A 20,560-nucleotide genomic window follows, 5' to 3' on the forward strand; every position below is an offset into this window, starting at 1 on the left:
AGGAACAAATAAAACAGTGGAACCTCTTATCAACATAATGGAACCATGTATCTAAAAAATCTCTTAGGGGAGTTGTCTGACTATGGGGTGGTTTCAGTGGTGGTGTTATATTTCTTGACATTCAAGTTATGTGTGTTTCTTTTTTGCCCTCGGTGTATAGTTGAGTTGGTTATAACGGAGTAGAGTTATTGAAGTGGACAAAGGTCGAATCTCGACGAACTGTTAAGGTGATGGATTCCACCTTTCATTATAGTGTGTGTGTTTCTTTGCAATTATTTCTATCCTAAAGTTTTGATTCTTATAGGTCAATTGTTTTAGTGAGAATCAACCATTTGAAATCGATTAATGAATTCACTCAAGTATACAAAAGGGCAAACACGAATCTTAAGTTAGTTTATAGAGTTTAAATTAGTACAAAGGCTTTGCTCCAACAATTGATTCTTGTGGCGCTGAGTTTCTTGCCAATTTCCGAAATCTTCATTTCCAGGGCATGCTCAATAAAGCTGATGGTAGAAGAACATCGACAAAGAATTTGATCAAGCATCGGTGTTAATTGATGATGCATCTTTGACTGATGAGGGAACAAAATTTTTAGATGAACAATTCGATTGTATACATAAAAAAATTCAAGAGATGAATATTGGTAAAAATTGTGACTATGGAAGTCAAAGGAATAAATCCATGGATGAGCCTCCTGTTGTTAGTGATCCTTCTTTAGTAAGAACGAAAGGATGTGGGAAGAGATTGAAATCATCAAAGGAAAAGGCAGTTGCAAAGTCTCGGCTATGTCATGGATGTGGGAATCGAGGTGTGTCACATGATAAGCGCAACTGTCCACTTTTACAGCAAGGGTATGTGTCGATTACTTCTGTATTTATTTTTAAATCAATTTATTTTATTAAATATTGTAAATATGATAATGTGTTTCCGATTGTCAGATCAAGTATAGATAATCAACATATCAACGATGACGACACTTATGAACCCTTGGCATCTATGGCTGGTACTGTTTTGGTTTTATTTTACAAAATTATAGTGATTGATTGATTGAGAAATTAAAGTTAATAATTGTCTTTATTGTTGTAGGTTCTAACAATATGCTTTAGGATTAAACGTTGAAAGAATTTGAAGGCATGGCTTCTCATCATGTTGAAAATAGGTTGACTGTAATTTGGCATTCTGTGATAAAGACATGCATCTGTGGTTGTTCTATTAATAGCTTATGTTTTTCTGTACATGAATTAATTTATAGGCTTTGGCAGCTTCTGGATTAAGAGCTCTGCGATATTCCCGTGAAATAGAAGGCTTTGGCAGCTTCTGGATTAAGAGCTCTGCGATGAGTTTGAAACAAAGAAAATTGTCCACTAGAGCATAATTTTCTGCCAACCCTATTAGTAGTTTGCTTTCATGATAGGATATGTTGATGGCATAAAACTGCTTGGAGTTAAAATAGTCTGCTATTAGATTTACAGCATCTTATGCTCTTTGGTTTTCTGTGTAAGACTTTTCTGTGTAAGATGGCAGCTTCTGGATTTCTTATGCTCTTTGGTTTTCTGTGTAAGACTTTTCTGTGTAAGATGGCAGCTTCTGGATTTCTTTGCAGATCTATTTTGTTACTTTCTTAATTGGGTTGTGGTCTTGCTTGCTTTGTTTGTCTTTTTAATTTGCAATGGACAGGTGATCCCTGTTCACCAGTAGAATATAGATGGGCTGGTTTGAATTGTATCTATTTACATTTATAATATGAATTTGATTATTTGCAGAAATCTGTCTTCTAGTGAACTAACTGGTGAAATATCCCCTTCCTTCAGTGAGCTTTCAGATATCAATTATTTGTAAGTGATGTGAACTTTTGATGTACCTTGGTTACTTTGTTCAAGGGATGAATAGAAGAATCAATGACACGAGATCTCTTCTTAATATATTAATTTTCTTTGATTTTTTTCCTTAGATATTTAATGCAAACCAACATTGATAAGACAATACCTCCTTCGCTTAGTAGAAGAGTGACTGATGGGCTGCTACAGATTATGTAAGTGTTTGCTATAATTCCTTCTGTTGAACATTGACATCTACTGGTCATGTATCTTTCTGAAATTTCAGGCAGTGATCATCAAGGAGAACAACTTTAAGCAGCCTGGGGAAAGATACCGCTCTTGGGCTCCTGACCGGTTTGTTCTGACCCAGGCTTTCTGTTTTTATACTGTTTTAAACATGTGTACTAAAATCTATCTAAATATTGAATGTTCAATGCAGACAAGACCGTTTTATCCGCAGATGGGTTGAGGCACTGTCTGATCCTAGGGTGACCCATGAAATACGCAGCATATGGATTTCCTACTGGTCTCAGGTTGGTCATTCATCTCTAGTTTATTTTTCTTAAAGCGTGGTTTAAGATTCTCATTGTTTTCCTATAATGCAGTGTGACAAGTCTCTTGGTCAGAAAATTGGTACTCGTCTTGATGTTAAACCAAGCATGTAAGGTGGGGAAGGGAACTGCTTGTGTGCAGATGAAAATGTTGCTTCTCAATAGCACATATGAAGTACCTCTTTGTTGATCTACTATCGTTCTGGAATAATATCCTATACTTTAATGTAATGAGACTTGCATCTAATAATGTAATGAGACTTGCATCTGATTGCATCTAATAATGTAATGAGACTTGCATCTGGAATTTTTCTATGTTGATTTCATTTGGTCTATCTGCATTTTGACTAAAGATATTTTCTAATTGTAAGGTCCTATCCTCCTTGAGGATTATCATCTAGTTGAAAAACTTGCACAGTTTGATAGAGAACGCATTCCAGAACGAGTAGTTCATGCCAGGGGAGCTAGTGCAAAAGGATTCTTTGAAGTCACTCATGATGTCTCTCATCTGACCTGTGCTGATTTCCTCTGCGCACCAGGAGTGCAGACTCCACTCATCTTGCGTTTTTCAATTGTTATTCATGAACGTGGAAGTCCTGAAACCTTGAGAGACCCAAGAGGTTTTGCAGTGAAGTTCTACACAAGAGAGGTAAGTGGACGTTTTGCACACTGGAGTTATTCATGACCTGTGTTGATTTCCTTCTGAACACATTGTTCAAACATGATCTTTCAAAAAAAACTACAGGTAGAGATCGCTGGAAACTCTCCAGGAATTAGGAAACTGCGTACCGTGGAACATCAACTCGAGTTATAATATCCAGATGCTGTAGGTGATTATCTAATCACACAACACTTTCCTTTCAGGATTAAATTGACTGCCCTACCAAAGTTATATTTAGGCAAAACTAGAGCTAAATTCGGTAAGAATAAACTATTCTTAGAAGCATTGGAAACATATCCAAAACCAAGGATAGATTTACTAAATCACACTTTGTTTAGTAACCTACATTTCTTGCCTCCAGCTTTCATCTGCAAAAGATCCAAGTGTTGCATTCTTCAAGAATATAATTTCAAGTTCAACACACCATTACAATAAGTTAGATAAAACAAGTTCAACACACCATTACAATAAGTTAGATAAAACAAGTTAGATTGATACCACACTTACAACAATTTAGATATCTTGAAGTATTTACAGGATAACATTCCCTAACAACTTGAAATTACATATCTAATCATCACTACTCATCTGTAGAGCATCTAATTGTTGCATTATGTCTTCCACTGCATCTTTCAACTTAGCTATTTGTTCAGCCTTCGAAAGATTTTTCCTTGAATTTGAATTAGAAGTTGACCTTGAAATTTCTTTTCCCTTTGATGTTATAGGAGTGGATGTAGATGCTTTATCCATATGTTTATAATATGCTTCTTCTGCCTCCTCTCTACTTTTAAAAGATTGATGTATAGCACCTTTAAAACCAGTCACTTGTTTAGATGCTTCGATCCATGTGTCATAGATACCTGGTTCATGTCCAACAAAGACCACATATGCTTTTTTTCCCTAAATAAAAAATAACATTCATAATCTTATAAAAATAAAATATTAGAACTTAAAAACAAATAACATACCATTTAGTTGTATAAAGGAATACTAATTTGCAAGTATCCTGCAAAAAAAAAAAAAGACAAATCAGAAAATGGAATGATAATTGTAGAGCCCAAACATGAAATAAATGTTATGCTTAAAGTTCTACAAGTTTACTGCCTTCTCTTTGACAATAGTTTGTAATTAGTGTAAGTAGTCATTTGAGTGTCATTTACTTTGTAATTAGGTTGATGATAAACTGATATTGCAAATAAGTGTTAATGGTTACTAGTGTAAACATTAAATTATATTTATTTATCGGACTAGTTTATTAAAAATCTTAGTAAGCTCAAGTTGAACTAAAATTTGTACATGAACATTATTCAAGATCATCTTTATTGAATGAAATATCAAAGTTCTTCACAAACATACATTACATTTATGATTTTTAAGCTAAAATGCTGGCAAAATGTATGGCATGCTAGTTCCCAGCTAGAGTTCAAATTTCTTACAGAATGAGTGGCGGAATCTGCGATGGGGCAGAGGGCACGGCTGGCGGCGAGCAGAGAACGTGGCTGGTGGCGAAGAAGAATTAGGGTTTCGAGGCCGCGACTGGCAGGGAGCAGATGCCGTGGCTGGCGGCGAGTAGAGGGCGAGGAAGAAATAGGGTTTCGAGGCCGCGGCTGGCGGTGAGCAAATGGCGAGGGAGCGCGGTGAGAAGTGGCGCACCTGCGAGAAGGGGCGCAGCGGAGAGGGCGCCGGGCAGAGGGGGCTTGGCGAGCAGAGGGCTTGGCGAGCGTCGGGGCGTCGGCGAGCAAGCTTGGCGAGCAAGGGGGCTTAGCGAGGCGCATGCGGCGAGCAAGCTTGGCGAGCAAGGGGGCTTGGGAGCAAGCGCATGCGGCGAGGAACAAGCGGGGCGCGGCGAGGAAGCGCGGGTCGTCGGCGGAGAAGATCGCGATCGCTTAGGGTTAGGGTGGAAGCGGGGAAGAGAGCGAGGAGTCGCGAGCGAGGATCGAGGGTTCGGCTTAAGCTTTTGTTGCCACGCGCGCGCGGAGAGGCGGAGTTCCCAGCCACGTACGCATCCACGTCGGAGACGCTCACGAGGCGCTCAGGAGAAGGCGCTCAGTATAACAACTCTGTATATATATATATGTAGCACCCACATATAATACGACAATGAACAAGTCAGAGAGAGAGAGTTATATCTTATATATAAAATTAGCTTCATTTTGTAGTCATTTATGAACTTAATTTGATCTAGATTGCACAGACATTTGTGAACTGTGAGGTTTCTGGCTAAACTCGAGTGTCATAGAGTGTCATAGATTTATTATTGATTTATATTATATTACATGTATTATGTTGTAAACATATGTATGAAAGAGACTCTTGTGCAAGCATGACTTGCACACATTGAATGTTTGATCGGTTGGGATCAAATTTGACTTAGTGAATGAATCAATATTTTATCATTCACATCAATTTTGTTATCAGTTCAATTGCATAATGGATGCATTAATTGATGCTAATGGTGTATCCATAATCTCTCGAGCGAAATGATTAATGATGTTTGGATCTGAATGAGTAAAAGGCAGTATAGTGAAGCTCCCACGAGGTGTGACAAAATTGAAGCAAATTGGGCACTTATTTGTGACTGATCATGATATTGAAGTTGAATTTGGGGGATCAACTGTAGTTGGCTGTGTTCCGACTCTTGAAGGGGCATGGCAATTCAAGAATCTACAAACTCTGAAATATGTTAAATCAAATGAGAAGCTTGCACAACGATTGGGAGACATGAGAGAGCTCTGATCATTTCAATAAAAAGTGAAATTCATCACTCTAGTGGTCTTACATGGTCGATCCTATGATCATCTATGAGGAGGTAAATCGAGAAGCTGCAGTTGGTCACGACGGAAGAGAGTATTACTTCAGTTTCGCCGAGATTCGACTCTTGCCCACTTCAACAATTCTGCTCCGTCGTAATCAACTCAACTATATGCCCCGGGGCAAAGAACTCCGATCATTTAAAGTTATGGAGGTGGAACAAGCTCATTGTCCTCAGCTTAATTTGCACCTCAATATTAATAATTGACTAAGATGAGTAGCCTTCATAGTTTGTGGTTGTCTGCAAGAAGAAATGAACAAATCAACTTTGAAATGTTAAAAAATTCTTCACCTACTTCAGAAGTTGGTTTTGGCAGGGAGATTATTTGAAGGGAAAATGGCTAGAGTTATTTGTTCTGGACAATTGCCTAAACTAGTGGAGTTAACTGTGCTGAATGAAGTATTTGTCGAGCAAAAATTGCACTTTAGAACAGATTGGTTACTAAATCTTGAGGTGCACTTTAGATATAGAAGAAGGTGCCATGGCAAGTTTACAAGAACTAGATATGTCTGATCTTCCAGAATTAAAGATGGTCCCTCTTGGCATAGAGTTTCTCACCAATCTTCAAAGTCTCATTTTATATGATATTTTCCCAAAGTTGACAGAAGATTTCGGATATCCGAAAGTGTTCTGGATATCCGGCTAAAATAGGAACAGTATTATTTTATAATTTTTTTTACTTACAATTAAGTTATTTAGGATTTTACTTTTAGAATTTAAAATTGATCATAGTATTAAATATAAAAAAATTTAGTTACTCACGGGATGTATGAGATAAGAAATACAAGATAACAATCAAACACACCCTATGAATATCTAAAATTTTTTTATTTTGAATTTTTTTTATGCTTAATGCTATAACCCAACCCCTAAATCTTAAAAGTAAAATCTTAAAATAAAATATAATAAATAATAAAAAATAATACTGTTCTTATTCCGGATGCTCAAAAGTAATCCGAGTGACCAGACTCTTTTATCGCGCATTGCGCGTACAAAAACAAATGCGTAGGATATCAAATATATATATATAATAATAATAATGAAATTATTCATTTCTAATTGTGCACAATAAAAATAATTAACCTCACACTTGCATAAAATAAGAGATGACTTATCCCAAGTGGTAAGTTTGGAGATATGTATTGCTTGAGGTTCCGAGTTTGAGTTCTCTTAGTAACAAATAAAGCAGTGGGACCTCTTTGGAACCATGCTTGAGTTGTCTGACTATGGGGTCGTTTCAGTGGTGGTGTTATACTTCGTCACATTCAAGTTGTGTGTGTTTTTTTCACCCTCGATGCATAGTTGAGTTGATTATAATGGACCAGAGTTATTGAAGTGGACAAGGGTCGAATTTCGACGAACTGCTAGGTTCCCTTTTATTGTAGTGTGTCTTTCTTTGCAATTATTTCTATCCTAAAGTTTTGATTCTTATAGGTCAATTGTTTTAGTGAGAATCAACCATTTGAAATCGATTAAATGAATTCACTCAAGTAAACAAAGGGCAAACACAAATCTTAAGTTAGTTTATAGAGTTTAAATTAGTGCAAAGGCTTTGCTCCAACAATTGATTCTCGTGGCATTGAGTTTCTTGCCAATTTCCAAAATCTTCATTTCCAGGGCACGCTCAATAGAGCTGATGGTAAGAGAAGAACATCACAAAGAATTAGATCGATCCCAAAGTCAAACCATTATTTAATTAATAGATCTTTAATTTTCATCATTAATTAGAGACGAAATTTTCATTCCGTCACTACTATTAATAACGGAATTAAAAATCCATAGTTAGATCTGAACAATAACACCGATAATAATAATTACGAGTAAAGTAGAGTAGATGATACCTGCAGCAATTGGCATTCCAAGTATATTGTATCCTAGAGCCCACACATAGTTGAGTCGGATCCTAGCCAGTGTCTTCCTTGATAGATCAATGGCAGTAACCACATCTTCGAGGTTGCTTTTTATTAGAACCACGTCAGCTGCTTCTATGGCAATGTCAGTGCCAGCTCCTATCGCCATGCCGACGTCTGCAGCAACCAAAGCTGGGGAGTCGTTGATGCCATCACCAACCATGGCCACTGTCAAACCTTTCGCCTGAAGTAAGAGAAGAGTTATAAAATAGTGGCACTTCAGTCACCTTAGAGACACTTTATTAATTTCTAGAGGAATATATAGTGATTATGGACAATGTAAGATATATAGTAGTGGAACGAGATCCATACATGAATCAAAACTAATGTAAGAAAAACACATGATCTAGTAAAGAAAGTAGTAAAACTACCTGCAAATCCCTGATTTGATCGGCTTTTCCTATTGGATCTGTCTCGGCAAAGACTTTATTGATGCCAACCTCTTTTGCAATGGCAGTTGCAGTAGCCCAGTTATCACCGGTCACCATAATGCTTGAAATGCTCATAGAATTGAGAAATGAAACTACACGGCCAGCTTCTGGCTTCAAGGGATCAGAGACGGCAAAAGCCCCATGGATGACACCATCCACGGCAACCAACACACAAGTCCTGGCTAAATGTTCCATATCGAATGTATAGTCTTCGATTTCGGGAGTAACTGGGACTTGAGAAGAAAGCATGAGCCTCTTGTTTCCAACAAGCACCCTTTTGCCTCCGATGCTGGCACTAACTCCAGCGCTAGGATGCACCTCAAAGTCCTTTGCTTCTTGTAAGTGATCGTCGTGTGATCCATACTGCTGCTGTAACTTCTTTGAGTGTTCTACAACGGCCTTCGCTAGAGGATGCTCGCTGTTAATCTACACACAAATTAAAAAGATAAAGAAATTATTGAAGAACATCTAAGAACAAGGGATTATTCATTCATTACTAATTCTTAATGCAGGAGGAGATTATCATACTAATATTGGAGCCCAATGCCACTGTTCTATTTTATCGGTTTAAAAGAGAATTTCCAAATCAAAGTGAAACAATATCACTGAAACATAGTATAATTTGATTTTTCAGGTTTTGGTTATTGGCGCCCACTCCTGAGAGACTATCTATCTACACAGCCACCAAAACATCTAATTTTAAAGTTTAAACTACATGTTTTAATCATATCTAACTGCTAACCTCTGCAGCAGTAGCCAATTCACATAACTCCAGCAATGACATCTTTGTAAAGATCTTTGTCTGAACAACTGTGGGTCTTCCAACTGTTAGGGTTCCAGTTTTGTCGAATATAACAGTTTGGACCTGTGCAACAGCAAAGCATCTTCATCTAGATTCCTTCTAAGCTAATGTACACTAAAATTGTCAATTTCTCTGACTTACCTTATGAGCCTTCTCAAGTGCATTACCGCCTTTTATTAGGACGCCCTGAGATGCACCTTTTCCAGTGGCAACCATAACAGCTGTTGGTGTTGCTAGTCCTAGAGCACATGGACAGGCAACTACCAATACTGAGATTCCAAATTGTAAAGCTAGCTCGAATGCATCCATGGCTTTTGGGATCCAGCTGCGGGGATATAGTTGTGCTTCTCCAGGGATGAACCAGCCAAGCCAAGTGACAAAAGCAGCTATGACAACCTGCAAATGATTGCAACAAGAAATGTCAATGATGATATCGCAGTTCTTCAGATTTCATATCCATATAAATGTAGCTGTGAAGTTCTTTGGTGAGATGCCATTGTATCTCCAACTCACATTCGAGGATTGTTGAAGTTGATTGGTTAACCATTATTCATCAAAGCTCGAGATATCAGTACACTATGTTCATTTTTGTAATTACAAATCTATTTGAAGTAATGATAAGGAACTATAAAGTGGAGGCAGTTGATATACTTACTGTGGGGACAAAAAACCTAGAAATCTTGTCTGCTAATTTTTGAACTGGTGCTCTTGCAAGCTGAGCAACCTCCACTAACTGAACTATCTGCGACAAAGCAGTCTCCGATCCAACATGAGTAGCCTTGACTATTATGCATCCATTCTCATTCACTGTACCACCTATAACCTGCACGAAATAGTCAAAACATGCGCAAAAGATAAGATTTTCTCAAAATATAGCTATTATAGATTGCTTCAGACAAACCTTATCTCCTGTTCTCTTAGCAATGGGATTTGCTTCTCCTGTAATCATGCTCTCGTTTACATGGCTTTGACCCTTCACGACAACCCCATCAACTGGGACTTTTGAGCCTGGAACTATCTTGATCACATCATTCCTTTGCAATAACTGAGTGCTAATTTCTGTTTCTGAGATGATATTTCCATCTGCGTCTAAGGTTAGCAGAGTAGCTGTATCAGGAGCAAGTTCAGTAAGCTTGGCCAAAGCATCTGATGTCTTTCCCTTTGCAACCACCTCCAAGTATTTTCCGAGAAGAATAAAAGATATTAACATAGAACTGGTTTCAAAGAAGTCTTGTCCTTCAAAAAATTCTGAGGTTAAAGCTTTTATTAAAATGTAAATGGAGTAGAAATAGGCTGCATTTGTTCCTAATGCAACCAGAACATCCATGTTTGCCGATCCTCGTCTCAATGCATGATAAGAACCCATATAGAACCTGTAATGATTGCAACATACAAATATAGTATAATTTCCATCAAGTATCGAAAGATGATCAATAGCGACAACTCCCTGATACCTTAAACAAAAAAACATAACATGGTGAAAACGATATTGAATCATACCTCCAGCCAATAATGAACTGCACAGGTGTACAAAATACCCATCTGAGTAGCATTCCTATGTTTAGATTATGATAGAGTTTGTAGCTTAGCCAATCCCCAAATGGCGGAAACATAGGAAGTATCATAGAGAAGAGGAACACTGGAACTGAGAACAGACAACTCCAGAGAAACTGGTTTCTGTAGGCTATAGTTTCAAGCTGTCGTTCTGTTTCACCCACTCTGGTTGTTGTATACAAGCCGGCATGATATAAATTCGGGGTACTACCAGCTTCTTGTATGCATTCAATAAGGAACCTGGGGCCTGTAAGATCAGGATCATATGCAACTGTTACTTTATGATTCGCTTCATCAATTTCGACATGGTCTACACCCTCCACTGCTTCAAGACGGGACTTGATAATTGTGGCATCTTCTGGAGAATGAAGACCTTCAACTTTTAGATGAACCTTATTGACATCATCTCCAGAGTTAATGAGCTCAGCTCCAAACCCTGCATCCTCAATAGCTTCTAATAGGCGAGGAGAATTGGTGATATTGGGATCAAAGTGTATCTTCGCTTCTTCAAGAGCAAGGCCCACTACAGCCTTTTTAACACCATCAACCATGAGAAGTGTTCTCTCAACTGACTCAGAACAGCTTGTGCAGGCCATTCCTTTGATTCGAACCCGACATACAGCAATCTCTTGGTCCGGAAATTCATCAACTTCAAAGTTCAAGTCTTCTATAGCTTCTTTGATTCTTTTTACCTGTTAGTGAAGAAAAATTGCACAAGGCAATAAAATCAGCACAAAAAAAAGGAATAATAAAACAAAAACTAAATGCATCTCAATTTGCATAACTCAGAATAAGAAGGCTCGATGTTTATTATTTGCGCTTTTGGCACACAATTCCTTACATTTAGGATAGAGTTATATACAAGAAAAATATGTCGACTCATCAGTAGCTGCGCCAAAGATATCAAACAAGAAAATTTTCTTCAACTTACATTTATAATTTCAGGCATGTATTTTATAACTGCTTGGCCTTGAAGAGGAGACACCAACACACTCTCAACTCCCTTCATATCCCCCACGACAGATTCTATTGATGCTGCACAAGAGGCACATTCCATTCCACCAATTCTAAATGTGACCTTCCTAGTCCTCTTATCACTTCTTGATGACCCTTGTGAAAAATCAACAACAATGCTCTCTGGGGATTGAAGAAGTGGTGCTGTAAGACCATCCTTCCCATTCTGTTCCATTTTCTTTCAACTCAAAATTTTATCAAGTGCTGCATAAATATATGGTTATTAACAAAGAGACATAAACAATAAGAATGCCATTATGCAGATAAACTGGGTTTCTAAACATCCATCGGTATCAAGCAAAAATTGAAAAACAAAACTTAAAGGATTCCAGACAGCATATTCTGCAATAGAAAACACAGATCCAGATAATGGAGGGTATATGCATCAAATATTCAAGAGAAAATTTAGTTAACTTCAGACTGAAACACTTTCGAAATTTTAAGTTGAACATACGTTTTTGGGTTTCAATTAAATTCAGGAGCATACTGTGCTATCTTCCACGAGCCTCAGCGTTCAAGCTTATTTATTAAAAAACTTATCAAACTCAATCTTTATATTGAGCTCAAAAGAGATATCACGATATTTATAATTTAGTTCAAACATTTATCCAATGAAAGAAACATATTATTTTTACATTTCTAGTGTATTTTATTATTGTTCATAAATGCTAATGAACTCCTTGTTGAGAAGCATATTCATTTAGTGCCCTAAAATTGAGAACTCCTTGACTCTAGAAGCATTTCCATTTGGCTCGTTTCCGATCAAAAAAAAAAACTGAATAAATAAAATCATAATATGTTTCTCCCTAGGAATCGAATAATTTCTCACCGAGATGTCAAGGGTGACCTAATCCCCTAATACCGCTAATCAGAATTCAGAGAAAAGGAAAACTTAGAGCTTGCTGCTTATGCGGCGTAGAGCAAGAGACAAACTGCGGAAACGACCAAAAAAATCACAAAACAAGGACCGAGCAAACTATCGAATTCAAAATCGCGATTGAGTAGTTACCTGAGGAATCCTTGCGAACAGGCGTAGTTTTTCGTGGAGCGATTGGACTTTTGGAGAAGGGCGGCAGGCGAGGACCAGGGTTGAAAAGCGTAGATTAGCAACTTTGCACAAGGGAAATTTCCGTTTACCACCGATTTTTTTAAACTCTTGCAGATGACCTTTCAAAGTTTTAAAATTTCTAATACCATCCATGGTGATTGGTGTTCTTTTTTAAAGTCGAATGAACAATTTGATTAAATAGAAATTGTGTAAATATTGAGAAGCAAAATGAAAACTTTGCCTTAAAGTCCACTCTTTAAAAAATTAAGCCGGCTAGCATTTCATAACTTGAGTTGCAAGTTTAAATTAAGTTTATTTTAATCGTAATTATAATCACACCTATTTATTCGATTCAATTTCTATATTGTTTCAGAAAATACTCTGGTGTTTTTTTGGAAAGTTATAGAAAAAATAAGAGGAAAAAAATTAGATAAATAATTGAGAAAATGCTATAAAATGTAATTCAAATAAATTTGGAAAAATAATTATTTTTAAAAAGGATATTAATTATTTAATTATATACAGATTTATATAATACTTCTTCTTTTTCCGCAAAAAAAGAAGTATTATATAAATCCGTATTAATTATTTAATTATATAATAATACTTCTTCTTTTTTCTGTAAAAAAAAGAAGTATTATATAAATCCGTATTAATTATTTAATTATATAATACTTCTTCTTTTTCTCTGTAAAAAAAAAGAAGTATTATATAAATCCGTATTAATTATTTAATTATATAATCTTCATTATATATATAATTTTATTATTAAATGAATTATATTCATTGATAAATTTATTATTAGATATATGATATAAATATCAAATAATGAATAAATAAAATGATAAAATAAAATTAATGAATAATTAAGAGAAGTAAATGAGATGAATGATTAAAGTAGAATAGTAAATAGATTGTAAAATTAAATCTATCGGAATTCAAATTAATAGTTTATTAACTTAAAGGTAATAATTACGCACCAAAGAATTCAATGTAGAATGGGTTGAAAATTGAATTTTAATAAAGAATTAAAATAGAATAATTAATATTGAACTACAATATTAATATTATTAAATAAAAATCATAATTAAAAATGTTAAATAAAATAAATTAAAATACTTTTTAAAAATTGAATCAGCAATTAATTCTAATTGTTTATTGTTTAACGGTCCAACCGACCAATTTATTGATTCATGGGTCCAACTCTTTAATTAGTCTATTTCTAATTGAATAACACAACCATCTATTAGTGAACTCAGATCTATAGGTAATTATACTTTGGTCACAAACGTGATCCTAGTTGATGTTATGAGATATTTTTTGATTTAATAATATTGATTAATTCAATTTTCAAACTGGATTTGATATTAGACGTTCTTTGATTATTTTATTTATTATGTAATTATTTCGATCCGTGGGCTGGAGTCGTCTTTACAAAATCTTACAATGATTTTATGAATAATTTGCTTCCTCTTTGATTATAATCTAAGTAATGTCAACTCTTCAGCTCCTTAGGCATCTCTACTCTATGACCATCTTTAATTTTCTAAGTACTCAACCATAACTCATAACACAACCACTCTATTAGTGAACTCAGATCTATAGGTAATTATACTTTGCGTTACATTCACAATACCGACATCTAAGGATTATGTGTCTATTTAAATAATTGTCTAGTTGATGTTATGAGATATTTTTTGATTACTGTCAGATGCAAATAGGTGACGAAGTTGCTTCAGTTGTGTCACACCGTGTGGGAGCTTCACTATATTGGAATCACGGAGGTCGAGTGTTTGCAAACTCTGGAGCTTTTGGATATTGTTGGGAAGTTGTTCCACTTTTGTACCCCTCAAACCCAAATAGTGAAGGTTAAACAAGGCTGAAACTTCATTTGGTAAGTTGGAAATTCGAACTCCTTGCAGCTCCAACACCCTCAACGTTTTGAAACGGATTAAGACTGCTTTCAGGGAGACTGAACTAAAATTGCAAATAGAAAACACAACCAAAGAGCGAAGTCGTGAAAGGCTCAGGCTTGTAGTTAAATCAAGGGATTCATCATTTGTTTGAATGGAAAGGCGACTAGTTTGATTGTCCAAAACTGATTGTGAACCATCAAGAATCATGCAAAATTTTGATCTTTCTAGATATTGCTACTGTTACCTCTCTTACAACGTCATGCATTCTGAAAGCCTTCAGCCTCCCACTAGCATTTCTATCAACCACCTGAAGCATGGACCGATCCACAAGTTCAGCAAGATAGTCTTCAGCCTCCTCTTCCAATGTTGATCTGTTACTGCTCCTTGCCTCCACGAATCCTTCAGCAACCCACAATCGGATTAGTTTCTTCCTTCTTATTTTATAATCCTCAGGGAAGATGCTACAATATACAAAACAATTCTTTAGATAGTAAGGCAAATCATTGAAGCTCAGGTTGAGAATATTCTTCACTTTATCTAGCGCAGGGTTGTTTTCAAACTCCCAATGAAGGCGATCATGGACTTTCTTCCATTCAGTTTCACTCTTTTCCTTGAACGATAATAAACTGCCTATTGCTACAATAGCTAACGGTGAGCCTCCACACTTGTTCAAAATCCTACCGGTGTAATCCTCAAGCTCTTTTGGACAATCTTTACTGTTCTCTCTTCCGAATGCCTTCTTGCAAAACAAAGTCCATGCATCTTTTTCATTAAGTTGTTGCAGCTCTATGATATATTCTTCATTTGCCATCCTTGCTACTTCATGCTTTCTAGTTGTAACAATGAGTCTACTTCCATTGTTGCTATCAACAAAAGCACGACTAATATCATTCCACAAGTCTACACGCCAAACATCATCTAACACAATTATATATCTCTTTTGCTGCAAACTTTCTCGAATGATTTCAAATAACTCTAATCGTTGCATGGTAGTGATACCATTTGGGACAGACTCCTTTTTTCCCTTGAAGATTTCTTGGATCATTGTTCTTAGGAGTTCTTCCACACTATAAGTTTGTGAGACTGTAACCCATACCTGACAATCAAAGTGACTCTTCACAGCATTATTGCGATAGACATTTGCGACGAGAGTAGTTTTTCCTTGGCCACCCATTCCCCATACTGCAATTGCTGTCATCTTCCTGCAAGTATCAGCATTAGTCAGCCATGAAACCAACTTAGATTTGTTCTCTTCTATCCCCACTAGATCATCTTCATCAATTAACATGGGTGAATAACTCGATAATAATGATGTGTGTCTCTTTCTGAATTCTTCACTCTATTCTCATTGCCAAATAGATCTTTCGCTCTTGCAAGTTCAGAAAGATCTTTCTCCATGTTTTCTAACTGAGAATCAATACCATGCCAAGCCTTGGCAAGACTGCAACAAAGGTTTGATGGTCTTGAGAGAAAATTCTTCCATGTTCTTCCACGTTGCTCTCCAACTAGATAGAGGTATTCATCAAGGATGTCTTCCATCTTGAAGGCTACCACTCTCACCTATCATATAATTCATAAAAATTAAATTTTATATTTTATGACATCAATAATTTGATTAAATTCCTTAAAGAACGATCAGTTAAAAGCATGGAGAAACAAAAAAACATAAAAGTAAAGGAAACTGTGTCACCTCTTGGGTCCAGTCATCATCATCAGCGGCAGCAGTCGACTGATTAGATCTTTCAAGGAAATTCTTCATCAATCTGAACGTAGTGAAGTTTTGTTCTATGCGAGCGTGAATCTGATCTAAAGGTGGAGTTGTGTGCTGCAGCAGTAGCTGAGAGCATCTGCTCTGCGCTTGGTCGACTGCGATTTCGCCGAACTTGTTGATCAGGAAGGAGATCAACGCCGCCTCCATCGAACTCACTCACTGCTCTCGTTTGGCTTCTTTCAGTGGCTGTGAAGCAGCTGCCTGCAAAGGTGCCTTTTTATATCAAGAGCTGCTTTAGTGCAGTGTTTACTCTATGCATGAAAGGAAAGAAATTAAAAGGAATGCAACCTTAACCTTTGCCAATCTCAACTCTCCGCCCGGTGCTTTGATCGTTGCAGTTTGTGTCCTTTTATAGTATCAGTTGCGTATTTAATCAGCTGCTACAACAAATAAATAAATAACAAGTCAAGTCAGTCGTCTTATGTTAATACAACAAACCAGTTTAAATAAAACAAAAAAAAAACTCAAGTTGTACGTATTATTTTAATGCAACAAGCTAATTTTAAATAAAATAAGAATTCAATTGGCTGATTGTCACAGGGTCCCACATTTGACAGCCGATGAATAGCTTGCATTATTGACAGAGGAAGCACGTGCCGTTCAGCTTCGCATGCCCCGACGAAGCCTGAACAGTGCGGCTAACAACTGCGTTTGCTGGCTCACAGTCACAGCTAGGCCTCGTGGCCTCGTCATGAGCTTGCAATTTGCTTATGAGCCCGATGACCGTCTGATCCAAGCTAGTAGAATACAGGTCAAGTCGATCGTATTAGTGAAATATATACAATAAGCCAGTTTTAAATAAAATAAAGACTCAAGTTGTATTATTTATTTTACTTGGCCAACAAACTCGTTTTAAATAATTAATAAAATGTCAAGTTGCATTATTTGATTTCGGTTATATGTGTCATATTATTTTAATACGACCAGCTGGCTTTAAATAAAATAAAATGTCAAGTTGTATTATTTTAATTCAACAAGTCAATTTATATAAAATAAAAAATCAAATTAAATTATCTTATCTTGTTAACGCAATTATTGAAGCTTGCGTGCGAGAAAAAAATTTGTTATGAGAAAGACATTATATTTGAATGATTAATTAATTTTGATTAGGCCAACTAATTAAGTTGAATCTAGGCCGGCCAACTTTACTTTAAAATAATACTATTTTTTAAAATATATTTATTCATATATATATAATTAATTAAATTAAAATATGTCAATTTTAATTCGATCAAATCAAAGTTATTGTTAGAGCAAATTAAGACTCGACATTAAGTTAAATTTTAATTACAAAGTTTGTTTTTATCCTCCCAGCAAGGAGAGTAGAGTAAAAAAAAGAATTATTCTCCAACTGTTAATTCTTCCACATTTATTTCAATAAAATCTAAAAGCAGGTCAATTTAATGGATGTCAAATGATTATTTTTATTAAAAATTTGATCTACAAGAATTAAGAAATTATTTACACTACTTATTTAGTTTTTTATTTGATCTACAATAATCCAATTTTGTTCATTTTTGAGCAACAAGGAGTTCGTAAGTTTTGGACTGTAATGAACAAAGTCGATGTATAAAAGCTTATTACATTCCCTCAATAGTCAAAACTAAATTTCAAAAACAAACTGAGACTAGTGACGTTAATTAGTTCATTAGTGTTTATAATAATTATATTTTTGTTTTTTATAATACACTAAAATATAAATATAAATATATATTTCATTTATTAGATAAATGTTTGAATTAAATTATAAATATTGTAACTTTTTTAGCTCAATTTAAAAAGATAAAAGATTTAATTAATAAGTTTGATGCACGCAGCACGATGCTTCCGTGCAAGATCTTTATTTGTTCTGTCGCCCTATATTTCTGTGCAAGACTGAATCAGGGCAACTAGCTCTTTGCAACATAAACTAATTTTTGCTTATGTTGTAATCATTCAAATACTACTTCAGATTACTACTTACTGATTTAGTACCCACTTTCACAATTATTCTGTAGAACATGTTCTGTGTTCTAATATGTTTCATATGTGTTTCTTGTTTGATTGAGATATATATAGTTCCCTTGAATTATACTCATGCACAGTTAAATGAGGTTCCCTGTAATAGTTACCTTGAAATAGATACCTTGATTGAAATAGTTACCTTAATGTTTATGCTGCCTGTACTCAGCCAATGAACTCTTGTTAATTTATTTAAAGCATTTTTTTGTCATTCATATTTTTGTTTCTGTTTCTAATATTTTAAGTTTAATCAATCTTGATCCTTATTTTTTCCTACATAGTTCAAGACTTCATATTTGCTCTCCTTCAACTAAGCTTATGATTTTTTTGGCCTTCCAAATTGAGCTCCTTTTAATCATATTTTTTCCCTTTAATTGTTTCCATCCCAAGTAGATCAGCAAACACACTCTGTCCCAAAGGCCAAAACCTCAACTTGAGCCTTGTTTTGTGGCAATTTCTTTGTTTGCAAGAGGAACACAAAGTTGGTGTTTCTTGCCTAGCTCGTCTGCCAGTGAACCCATCATCTTGATTTTGCAGAGGTGGTCTAGATTACATCTTATTTTCCTTGATCAATATTATTTTATCAGGCATTCCTTGATCGAACACATCTTACTAGTGCTCCTTGACTTAATATTCATGTTAAGATTGATTAAGTGATTATCTATCATCAAAATTTACGTCTATTCTTTCCTTGATATCTAGATTCATTTCGTTGATATTAATTAATAAAGAAATAAACATTTGGATTTGTTTAAAAGTTTGAACAATGTTTATGAACAATATTTTTAAATTATGTTCACTAATAAATATTTATAAACATATTAAATAAAAAAAATTAAAATAAATAAGTTTAAAATGTAAAAATTTAAACAATTAAAATAAATTTGAATTGAGAATTTAATAATATTTAAGAATCAAGTTCAAGTTAAATTAAATCATTCTAAAGTCAATAGAATTTGATAACATCTAAACAAGCCAAATTCAAATAAAACTAGTAGAAAAGAAAAAGAAAAGTGGATGGATCAATCGTCATCAGCTATGGAGATTTAAATTAAATAAGGTTCCCTAGTTTAGGAACTTGCAAAGAGCACACCAGGAGCGGCTTAAGCCTCTTAAAGGCCTTAGGCGAAATTTTTTTTAAATGATTGTTATTATTTTTTAAAAAAATTTCTCACGTTTTTTTATTTGGACTTGAGACAAACCATGGTGGATTTAAAAAAATTTTAAAATAAATTAAAATATTAATTTTAAAAATAAATTTTTTATATAAAATTAAATTGTTTGAAATTGGACAAAATATGTTATTAGATTCATAAAGAAGGAAGAAGAAGAATATAAAATAAAACTAATAAATTAAAGTTTTAAGAATTAAAAAATATTAAATATATTGGAATCATGTAAAATCTTTATGAAATCCAATGACCATGTCAAATCTTTATAAAATTCAATAAAAATAATTTTTTATTTTCTCAATATATATATATATATAATAATAATAATAATTAATATATTAAAAAAATTCAATAAAAATAATTTTTTATTTTCTCAATATATATATATATATATAATAATAATAATAATTAATATATTAAAAAAAATTGGGGCCCTAGGCATAGGCCTATAACTAAAGTCGGCACTCGAGCACAGCACATTCTTTGCTTTGTTGAAAAGACAAATATTGTTGTACTAGAACCAATAATTCATAGGGATTGGAAGAAGAAAATTGTCTTCTGATGGATAATAACATTTGGATTGGAAGAAGAAAAAGTATTTTAATTAAGCCATTCCACCCGAACCGAGATCTCTTCTTCTAAATCGCGATCTTCCTTCTTCTCACGCCAAGATCCCGCACCTTCGCTGAAGTCCTCCTCCTCTTTGCGTTTCTTTCTCCACCCGACGTCGGCGTCGTCGGGCCTGCTCGATGGTGGCCAGTGAAGGAGATCCGAAGCCTGCGATTTCTTTCCCTCTTCAAGCCGCGACTCCCCTGTTTTCTTTTTGCTTCGCCCCGATCGCAAGCACCGAAGGCGATCCGCCGGAGCCGGCGACGAGAGGAGCCACCAGGGGTCAAGGGACTTCAGCTTCGAGCTCGATCTGTGGCCGGAGGTGGTGCGTTCGGGTAGCAATCGGCGAGTGGCGGTGATTCGGGCGCTAACGACTGGAAGAGGCGGCGATTTGATCGGTAAGTTAAGATTCCGGATCTTTAGGGTTTCTTTTAAGGATTCTTTAGATCTCTTCAGATTTCTAGGTTCTGTTGGTTCTTTGTAGCCTGAAT

The 20,560-nt window shown here is 35.3% G+C and overlaps 2 protein-coding genes and 1 pseudogene across 2 annotated transcripts; 1 reads left to right on the plus strand and 2 right to left on the minus strand.

Annotated features, from left to right (window-relative positions):
- Positions 1-681: 681 nt before the first annotated feature.
- Positions 682-2,502, plus strand: LOC141847090 (catalase isozyme 2-like). Its single transcript, XM_074735072.1, has 5 exons — positions 682-851; positions 939-1,003; positions 2,057-2,171; positions 2,257-2,350; positions 2,423-2,502. The coding sequence occupies exons 1-5, from the start codon at positions 682-684 to the stop codon at positions 2,480-2,482; spliced, it is 504 nt and encodes a 167-aa protein (XP_074591173.1). The 3' UTR covers positions 2,483-2,502.
- Positions 2,503-7,623: 5,121 nt separating this feature from the next.
- LOC141847092 (copper-transporting ATPase HMA4-like) lies at positions 7,624-12,640 on the minus strand. Its single transcript, XM_074735073.1, has 9 exons — positions 12,562-12,640; positions 11,470-11,756; positions 10,485-11,230; positions 9,886-10,357; positions 9,640-9,807; positions 9,126-9,380; positions 8,925-9,047; positions 8,123-8,608; positions 7,624-7,935 (listed from the first exon to the last, which is right to left on the minus strand). The coding sequence occupies exons 2-9, from the start codon at positions 11,725-11,727 to the stop codon at positions 7,624-7,626; spliced, it is 2,820 nt and encodes a 939-aa protein (XP_074591174.1). The 5' UTR covers positions 11,728-11,756; positions 12,562-12,640.
- Positions 12,641-14,273: 1,633 nt separating this feature from the next.
- Positions 14,274-16,610, minus strand: LOC141847093 (disease resistance protein RPM1-like; annotated as a pseudogene).
- Positions 16,611-20,560: the final 3,950 nt, after the last annotated feature.

The sequence above is a fragment of the Curcuma longa genome, chromosome 16, assembly GCF_044706935.1.
Source record: "Curcuma longa cultivar G26 ecotype Majalengka, Jawa Barat chromosome 16, ITB_CL_G26_1.1, whole genome shotgun sequence".
In the NCBI taxonomy this organism is placed as follows: Eukaryota; Viridiplantae; Streptophyta; class Magnoliopsida; order Zingiberales; family Zingiberaceae; genus Curcuma; species Curcuma longa.